General features: G+C 42.0%; 1 protein-coding gene across 1 annotated transcript; it reads right to left on the bottom strand.

Annotated features, from left to right (window-relative positions):
- Nucleotides 1-5,157: 5,157 nt before the first annotated feature.
- Nucleotides 5,158-9,571, bottom strand: LOC103331418 (glutamate receptor 1.3-like). Its single transcript, XM_089052911.1, has 5 exons — nt 9,261-9,571; nt 7,299-8,620; nt 6,810-7,113; nt 6,173-6,561; nt 5,158-5,748 (listed from the first exon to the last, which is right to left on the bottom strand). Exons 1-5 carry the CDS (start codon nt 9,544-9,546, stop codon nt 5,392-5,394), a joined length of 2,658 nt encoding a protein of 885 aa, XP_088909037.1. The 5' UTR covers nt 9,547-9,571; the 3' UTR covers nt 5,158-5,391.
- Nucleotides 9,572-10,603: the final 1,032 nt, after the last annotated feature.

Below are 10,603 nucleotides of genomic sequence, written 5' to 3'. Positions count from 1 at the left end.
CAATCTCACGTAGTAAGAAGGAGACTCCAGTGGGCAGACCGTCGAAAGCGTACAAAGGAACTTTGGCGGCCAATGGAGTGTTGGCAGGTTTGCAGTGGAACATGCCATGACGCTGTAGTAGGTCGTGGGCATATTTCAGCTGTAAGATATGAAGGCCATCAGATTTGGTGGTAACTTGGAGGCCCATAAAGAAATGAAGCGGACCAAGATCCTTAATATCAAAGGCAAGGCCCAATGCAGTGATGAAGTGGTGAAAAAACCCGGAATCATTTCCTGTGACCACGATGTCATCAACATATAACAATAAAAATATGACATAAGAGGCATGCCGAAAAATAAAAAGAGAAGAATCAGATTGGCTGTGTTGGAAGCCAAAGGAAAGAAGAAACGAGCTAATGCGATGGAACCATTCACGGGGTGCCTGCTTGAGGCCATATAAGGCCTTGTGAAGCTTATAGACATAATTAGGGCAGGTGTGGTCAACAAAACCTGGTTCTTGAGCCATGTAGACATCTTCATTGAGAATGCCATGGAGGAAAGCATTTTTGACGTCGAGTTGGCTGAAGGACCATCCCCGAGAGATGTCAATAGTAAGAACTATGCAGATGGTGGCAGGTTTGACAACAGGGCTGAAGGTTTCAGCGTAGTTGATACCTAGGTATTGATGAAAACCCTTGGCAACAAGACGAGCTTTGTAGCGCTCAATACGACCATCAGAAGTAAGTTTGATCCGAAAGACCCACTTGCAGCCGACCGTATTTTGAGATGGGGTAGACGGAACAAGAGTCCAAGTATTATTCTTCATTAGAGTGTTAATTTCTTTAGTCATGGCAGCGCGCCATTCAACATGTTTCTAAGCCTGAGAAAAACAAGTCGGTTCCTGATCAGTGACATCTGCTAAAAGAGCATGAGAAAGGGGATACCTAGCTGTCCCATGAGTGCGAATTTTGGGATGGAGTGTGCCAGTGTGGGATCGGGTAACCATCGGGTGAGGTGCTAGTTGGATGGCTGCGACAGGAGGCGCAGGCTCAATTGCAACATAGGAGTCAGGCAATTTAGCAATAGAACAACCTGCTAGGTTTGCGAGAGCAATAGGACCCATGGGGGCTGATGTAGACACATGCTCCGCCTGGGTTATAGAGTCATAAGAGATTGACTAGGATGCGGGTGCATCAACATAGGCTGTGGGAGGCGGGTCGGCGAGGGCTAATTGGCTTATAGAGGTGGGGCCCACGGGGTGGGTTGGGAAGTTGGGCTGGAGAAACCAGATCAAGAAGTGGTCTGGTAGGAAAGGGGCTGCAGGATCAATGGGCAAGTGGGCCACAGGTGGTGGAGGCAGCGGTACAGTAGGAAGTGGAGAAAGGTCTAGCGCCACATAAGGGGATGAGGAAGATACCTGCAACTGAGTAAAAGGAAAACAATCTTAATTAAAAATAACATGCCTAGATGTGTAGACATGGCCCGTGGATGGATCAAGGCAACGATAACCCTTGTGATGGAGGCTATAGCCAATGAAAACACATTCCAAGGAATGACTCAATAACTTGTGATTAACATAAGGACCAAGAAAAGGAAAACAAGAACACCCAAAGACACGGAGATGAGAATAAGTTGGGGGTTTGGAGAAGAGAACAAAGTAAGGGGTAGACCAGTTTAAGATGGGAGTAGGAAGGAGATTAATAAGATGAACGGAGGTTAGAGCAGCTTCGACCCAAAGATTAAGAGGCATGTGAGAATTGTTTAGGAGAATACGAGTCATGGTGGCAATGTGGTGATGTTTGCGTTCAGCAAGACCGTTTTGCTGAGGGGTGTGGGGATAAGAGAATCTTTGTTGGATAGCAAGGGAATTATAGAAGGTGGTGAAAGAAGTATTAACGTATTCCGTACCATTATCACTTTGGAGATATTTGATAGAAGTCCCAAATATGTTTTTAACCATAGCCACAAATTTTTGTGTTTGTGCCTAAATAAATCACAGTCGTCGGAAGGACCTCTTCTCGCCATGGCACTGTTCATGGAAACGCCACGCACAAATATTTAGCCTTTTCAAAAACAGAAGAAAATACGAAGACAGGGTCTTCTCGGCCTCACCACGGCATTATGGGCTGAGGCCGAGGTCCATGAGAGACACGGCCAAAGATACTATGGTCAAATCGCCACGTGGCCTCAAGGTCTCACGCCCCATTTAATGAAGTAGTGCCTCTGACCGCCACAGCAAAACCACTGGGTGCAAGAAGCATTTAATGCACGAGGCAAAAGGGAAGTGATTGAAGTCGGGATTTGGTAACAGGAATCAGAGTGGTTAGGCGCAAACATTCACACAATGCATTCTCACAACTTGAGGTCGGATCACCAACCACTGGACCAGAGCATTAAGTGCATTCCCACGGCCAAGAGTGCAGAGCCCACGATCAGGGCGGTGGCCGAGATTTGTCAAGATTTATGGGGGTCACACCACCATGCTTCATGATCCCAAATGCTGATTTGACTACCCACTTGCCCCGATCAAACTCCACTATGCACATATTTTCATGCCATCAGACAGATCTTTTTTCAGCCTCGATCGGCCCTCCAGGACTCCTCCTATAAATACTAAGCTCAAGACCACGTTCAAAGGGTCCAGCACCAAACAAAAGCCTCCCACGGAGCAACTTATTTTTTCCTGTAATACACTTTCAATACCTTTACATGCTTTCCTAGGAGTAGTGGTAGATTGTAAGGAAAATTCATTCATCAATATATCATACGACCCTTGATTTTCAAGGCGTCGGAGCACCATCTCTGTTATCGCCTCATTCACCCCATATATCATACGACCGTCGCTCTCCGAGCAACGCGCCGGAGCACCGTCTAGAACCCACCACCAACACCACCACTAAACGGCTTTGTAGCTCAGGCCGTGAACCTGACGGCCGAGACCAGGTTCCTCTCTCGGCCACAGTCGTTTGATTAGAAGTCGAACCCGAAACAGGCGCATCATTTGAACATCTTCTACCCAAACCCCATCACCATCTCGATGCACGGTAGACCGTGCTGGCACTACAGCGCACAACCGCACCGCATCCAAAAGGAGGACGCGTCACGTGTTGATGCACATCCCCTCGGCCCGGAGCACGGGACTCGAGATTTGCGACGGACCAGCATTTTGAAAATGAGAAAATACTTTGGATTTATGACGCATGGGATAAATCCATGAGCAGCGGGAATATTCATCAGTGAAGAGCACATAGTAACGAAAATCGGTGAAGTAACAGGAGACATCCACACATCAGAGTGAATTAAGTAAAATAAAGATGGGGCATAATTTTTATTGATAGAAAAGGGCAATTGGGTTGATTTACCAAGAGCACAACCCGTACAAAATTTAGAATGCGAATGAAAAGTAGAGCCTAAAGAGGAGCTTAATTTAGATAGTACTGAAGACGAGGGATGACCAAGACGATTATGCCACACTGAATATGAGACAGTAGCGAGAGCACGAGGGGTAGAATGGATGGAAAAGAAGGACATCGGTACATACCATCCTTACTGGGGCCCTAAAAAAGAAGTGGGGCAGTATGTAAGTCATAAATTTGGTAGAAATTTGGTGCAAAAACGAAGAAGACAGAGTTATCGTGTGTAAAGCGAGCAACAAACAAGATTTTTGTCAAGAGCAAGAACAAGGAAGACATCACTAAGGTTGAGTTTAGAAGTCCCCAAATAGAGGGGTATGTTACCAGTATGAGAGATGGGAAGGCAGTCTCCATTACCCAAAAGTACGGAATTATTACCATTGTAGGGTTGGGGATTGGAGAGAGAATTTCCATTGCCAGTCATGTGGTGGGTTGCTCCTGTATCGGGGTACCATGTGTTGTCAAGCGGATGAATGGTGTGGGAGCCAGCAAAGGATGGAAATTAGTCAGGCCCATTGCGATGGGGGCAAGCAGCAGCAGTGTGTTGAGTAGTAGAGCAGGTGGGACACCAATTAGAAGGAGGAGGGCCCAACACATCTTGGCCAGCCCAAAGGGGCCGTGAACTAAACCCACGACCAGTCGAGGGTTGTGGAGGCCCATTCCGGGGAGCCCAACTAGGTGTCTGCCAAGAAGAGGACTGAGGGGAGAATGCATTCCAACGATCACCACGATGGGAGCCATTGCGGTTCCAGCCACCATTGCAGCCATTGCGGCCGTTACCACCGTTGCCGCGGGAGACATAAAAGGTTTGGGAGAGGCCAGCTCCACCACGAGGTGGCCCGGATGACTGGGCTGCCATTAGGCAAGGTGCTCTGGCAGCAAGTCGAGGAAGGCTGTGGGGCATGGGTCTCAAGCGAGAGAAGGCGAGAGCGTAACTCGGTGAAATTGGGCAACGGAGGGAAATTAAGGATGGCAGTAATGAGCATGGCATAGTCGGGACCCAAGCCACGAAGAATGGCAGTGACCAAATCATCGTTGGAGACAGGCTGATTGATGGAGGCAAGGGAGTTAGCAAGAGATTTGGCCTGGTTGAGGTATTGGTCAACGGATTTAGTGCCTTTGGTCATATCAAGGACTTGGAAGCAAAGATTGGTAGCACTAGCAATGGACTTTTGGGCAAAGTGTGTTTGCAAACAATCCCAGATTTCTTTGGAAGTGTCGTAACCGACAGTGAGGGCAAGAACTGGCTCGGAAAGTGTAGAGGTGAGGTAACTAACGATACGCTGGTCTTGTTTGCACCAGACAAGGAAATCAGGATTGGGTTGAGTGCGAGTGGTGGCTGTAACAGAAGAGGAATTAGGAGGGTCGAAGGAGGTGGTGGTTGTGGTGGCAGCAGGGGTGGGGTTGGAGGAGGTGGTGGTTGTGGTAGCAGCAAAGGCAGGATTAGACCCATCAATATATTGCCACAGGTCATGGCCAACAAGGAAAGGCTTGATTTGGCAAAGCCAGAGCAAGTAGTTGGATTCAGAGAGTTTGATGAAATGGGTAGTGTTTGGGCCCGAAGGGGAGGGAGAGGAAGATGAGTTGTTGGTGGCGGCCATGGAGGATTAAAGAAGAGAGGTGACTTCGTTTGAAGGAGAGAAGGGCTGATACCATGTAAAGAATGTAATTTCTTGATATAATATTTGGATACAATTGTACAATATATATATATAGAATACAGTTGACTTTTGATGGAACTATTTTGGTAAATGCAAAAGGCTATTAACCGTAGCAAATCATTTGGAGGTCATGATATCAATCAGCATCATTTAGAGATTCATCAGTGGAGGAAATAATGGCTGTGATCGCTGGATTGACAGTACAATATATACCTAATAAAACACAACCTTAGCATTGCAAAATCACGATTTCACACAGCTCCCGTACAACCTCAGCGACTACACGGAGCAATATCTAGTTCTACATACCATAATAGTTTGCTTCATGCACTATCTGTCTACTGGTTTTCTTCAGTTTCATTGGAAACTTTGCGAGAGAAGAACTTCCTTACACGCTGCAGCTTTTCTCGAACCTGATATCTAAATCTGAATTTCTTCACGGCATACCATTTTTCTTTGAGTGGGAATATTATGAATATAAAAATAGCAAAAACTGAAGAAACCCCAGTAACGATAAATAAACCACGAAATGTATGGAAGTTTAGAGTATTGGGATCACTCGTTGTGTTGTCAAACATGAGAATTGTTCTCTTATCAAACCAGAACTTCTCCATCTCTATAAGCTTTCCCTCTTCTCTCATTTGTTGAATTTGCATTGACATATCATGGACCAATTTCGAACCTTTAGGGAAAACCTACATACACAAAAAAGGATGAACAACGACGTAATCAAATGAATGGACATAATAAATAAAAAATGAATGAACAACGACCAATTTCCCTCTTCTCTCAGTTTCTCTTCTCTTCTATCTATCTAAAGCTTACTTTCTGATTTTCTGCTTTTCTCCATATAGTTTTGATTTGCAATGCATATTTGTAATTAAATGAATGGACATAAACATATTAGATTTGATTTAAGCTTAATTAAAGTACGTGCACTTAATTGTCAGGAACAGAAATACAAGGATCAAATTGGAAAATCATAAATAAATAAAAACTATAAAAAACTATAAATGTTAAGATGTTATGTGGCGAAAATATCATGCTTAATCTGGCTAGTTTTAGCGGAAATACAACATATGATTAATGCATAACCTAAATTTAAGGGAGGTTACTCACAAAGCCAAAACCATTGGTGCTAGATTCGGGTTTAATCATGGAGTAGCCAGTAGGATAGTGTGCAAGGAAGATCTTAATGAATGGAACCTCGTCAACGATAGCAGAGACACCACCATGCTTACTTCCTCTTGATAAAGCGAGAGCATATTCTTCAACCGAATTATAGGGTTTAAGACCTTTGAAATTCAAGTTCTTTACCACCCCCTGGGTGAATGAACCTGATTGGTAACCTATATAGTAACCTATATAGTCCCCTCTTGAGTTTAATCGTATTTGGTTAACTGTCATAATTGATGTCAGAGTTGCTGTGTAACTGGAAGTTAATATAAGCACAGCAAACACCCATATGATCACTACAAACTTTGCTAAATTGTTTAACAACTTCTGCCCTGCAACAACATTTCATTTCCAGGTGATTTTAGCAAATCAACTCTAAACTAAATCAAGACTGATCGTCAACTACAGCATCTATATTCGTAATTTGAAACTAGCTGAATGGATATAATTCATAATGCTACTCTTTCTCATATCTGTGTTAATTAATCAGAAAACAGAAGGGATATAATTAAGATGTGCAATGACTAATTAGCAGTAAGCTTGAATAATTGAAAGAAGTAGTGAGATATAGTGCACTCACTATGAGCAAACACAAGGGTTGAGAAGGCAAACCATAATATGGTTCCGATTTGCTGCGAAGGTGTGCCTTGGAATTCTGGGTTCACAGGACGCTCAATTACCCACACAACAAAACCGGTCAAGATAAAGAAACCCGCACTTGTGATCCACAGATCTGCCGAAAGAGGTTTCAAGAAAATCCACATGTCTTCATTTTCATTTGGTACTAGCATCCCCACACCTAAGTCAGTATATGGTATTGTAAAATCAACGTACTGAGATCTCTCCGATGTGATCGTGGTATCCCCAGCAACAGCATCGAATTTCTAGTTAATATACATTCCCCAATATGCAAACGTGTGTGGCAGGAAAACGAAAAATAAAAAATTAGAAAGATTAAATCATTAAAATGTAATATAATGAGATGCAAATCTATTATTGTATTACAAGTTATCCAAGATAATATTTATATTCCACCTGATATAAATTTTTAATTTCAAATTAAGCATACCTGGAGAAAAACTTGGTAAACAAGATCATTGTAAGTTACATTAGAAACCTCAAATGGAACCAACTCATAATTTACTTCATAGGGCAATGCTCTAATTGCATCCTCGAATACGTCTATGCAGAAGCCTGTGAAATATGTTCCATTGGTTTGAATACCATGGTTCATATGCACAAGTTCGTTGAACCCTTTTTTCACTGGAACGCCAACTTTTAGTTTTATTTCAGAACTATTACTCAATTGCATCTTTGAACCTCTTGGGATGGTTGATGATCCTCCAGGCCATATGATTGTTTCGAGATCATTGGTGGAAAGTAAATTTCTTCTGTTATTAAGTGGGTAGGAATCTCTTGTGTGTTTTTCTTCACATGGCCAAAAGCCAACCCTTCTGTCCCCTTTTCCTATGACATTCACAATCTCAAATGCACTTGAAACTAGCTTCCCGTTTGGATATTGAATTTCTTCACCGCTTAAACCCTTAAACCTTGTTTGCAATATCTCTTGAAGAAGCAGAAGTCCATGTTTGGAGGATGTAATATTGTTTAAATTCACTAGGTTCAATCCTGTAGAAGTCCAGGTCCTCTCAACTGCTTCAGCTAGAGCCCAAGTTGCATCATATGCCCAAATTCCATCTGGGGTTACCGCACTTACTTCTATGTTAGGATCCTGCATGTAAAATATCCTCCTCAATCTAGAAGTAAGATTGTGGAGGCGGGTTGATGCTGGAGTATATGACTTCAAACCGAGCACTCCTTGCGTTGACTCAATTACAGATGGGTCCATGGAAGAATGCAAGAAATTCATGCTAGTTGATGTCATGATCCAAGCATACCCTTCATTCAGTAGGCCTAACTTTTTTGCATTCAAGAAAAGGCGAGGAACAAGAAAATGTGACACATGCACCACAAATACCGTCGTCTTCAACTTCGTGAGGTTGCGGAGCTCTTCAATGATCTGTTCATCTGCTGAGGAGGCAGCAATGCAACTTTTATATACAATAGTCACATTTGCTTCTTCAAAGGAGTTGACAAAAAATGGAATGATGTCTCTCCCATAATCTGTGTTCTCGTATAGAAGGATGACATCCCTCCATTTGAACATTTCAATAAGGCCACTGATTGCCGTAACTTGAGAAGTTTCATCTTGTGTGATCTCAACAAAGAAGGGATATTCGCCAGGAGCACCGAAAGGACTAGTACGAAGTCCAGAAAGTGACAATACAGGGACTTTAGCTTCTTCTCCTAACTCTGCCAATAGGTTTGCTTCCATTTTTGTTTGTGCACCAATTATTGCTTCCACTTTGATCTTATCCAAAAGATTTAGAGCTGCATTTGGTTGAGGATCGAGTAGAGTTTAGGATAGAAGTATACAATGATAGTTTCTTATAATTTTTTTTTAGGGTAAATTTCACTTTACTACATGCAAGTTTCCCGAAATTTACGTACTTTTGCTACATAAAGTTTTTTTCGTATCAAATTTGTATATAAAGTTCAATTATTTAAATAAATAAATATAAAAAAAACCTTTGTTCTTCTATCTTTGTGCACCCATCCCCACATCCTCAAAGCCATCAGAGTTTTTATCAAAAATAGCCAATATTTCACCCCCACTTTCAAAAATGTCAGTTTTTATAAAATCTTTTAAATATAACCAAAAACTCACTTAAATAGACACAAATGCCCTTAAAAATTAAAACCCATATAAACCTAAAAAGCAAAACCCTACTACACAAAGTTTGGAATCACACGCACATCTGTAGCCTTGGTCGAACTACTGGCCTGTAGAAATAGTTGATGATGATGACATGAGGAGCTTTTATTTTTGAAAGTCTTTTTCCCCCACAGCCCCCATGACTCCCTCATCCTGGTCAAACCCCCTTCCCCCTCATCCCGACCAGATCCTCTCCCGTCCACAACCCAGATTAAATTTATAGTACAAAGACTAAAATATTAACATGTGGCTTACCAGCTGATAGAGCATGTAGAGCTTTTCCTTTGGAATCTCTGGTGTGCAGAATTACTCTTGTGCTGTAGTTATTATCCAGATGGTAGAAATCAGACAGCGCTGTTGAAATGCAGCTGAGAATAATCTTTCCTTCCCTTGACCCCATATCAAGAATCACACCAACATGAACCTCTTCCACAACAATATTGGGACTGCCATCAATTTTAGCACACAAGAGACCTAGAAGGCTAAACAAGGTCACAAAGGACAGGCAGAGGATGGTTTGCTTCTTCCCTTGAAACTCCATATACACAAGAGACCAACTTAATTTCTGCTTCTCTATTGTTTGGTTTAACACCTGATCAGTATCATCTTGCATATATATATATATATATATATATAATGCTTCTTCATATGTTAATTAATTAGCGCTAGCTTGCCTGAGAATATTAATTTATATTAGTTAAATAAAATGCTGTCTAAGCAGGAAAACTATCACTATCAAGATACCGTTACTTCTCTTTCATTAGTGAGAGGGGATGTGCACTGCAAGATACAAGAAATTCCAGTGATTAGGAAATTCCAGAAAGCAACGTGAATAGGTTGACCAAGACTTTGTGAATGGTGATATAGCTAGAATATGACAGGTGACCAATTCAAATTGAACATTAATTCTTTCAAGCGTGTTGCATGCGTTATGATAATTTAAAGAACACCTCTGATATGTACGGCACGAGATAAAAACTCTACCAGCTGTCCATTGCTAGAGTATTCATGAGGACTTGTTATAATAATATTCATATATAGCGTGTACTATTACAAGTTTTTATAACCCTCTGCCTTGACTTACTAAACCATGTGGCTGGTGCAACCTGAAGAGTAGCAACAAATTCACAACAGAATGTTATTACCTTTGGCAGCAAGTAAAGTTTCAATTAAGACTTAAGGTCGCCAATCCTCTGATTCAAGGAAGGCTTCATGATTCAAACTCTCTGGAGCATTTTCAGCCTGATCAGTGCTGACTTGTGTGAGCATGCACCAGTATCTCAGCAAAGTTCGTTTATCATAGTCGACACAAACAAAGTGAAGGTTGATTCTCACCGAGTTGATTTGCAATGCCACGCTGCTCATAAACATAATCTGTTATTAGATTGCCTGAAAAAGAGAGAGCATGTAATGTGAGCTAAGGGGGCTTTAACCGAACCAATAAGCTCTAAGATTGATAAATTTCTGAAGTAGAAGAATTGGCTCTTGTTGAGGGAAAATGTGAATCTCCCAACATAATTTCACCACCACTAATTAATTAATGGGGTTTTGTTATTTTAGGTTCGACCCATTCGAGACGCAAGTCTCTTAAGTACAAT

Source organism: Prunus mume, linkage group LG5 (genome assembly GCF_029339155.1).
Source record: "Prunus mume cultivar Tortuosa linkage group LG5, ASM2933915v1, whole genome shotgun sequence".
Taxonomy (NCBI): domain Eukaryota; kingdom Viridiplantae; phylum Streptophyta; class Magnoliopsida; order Rosales; family Rosaceae; genus Prunus; species Prunus mume.
This window is presented reverse-complemented; position numbering and strand designations above follow the sequence as displayed.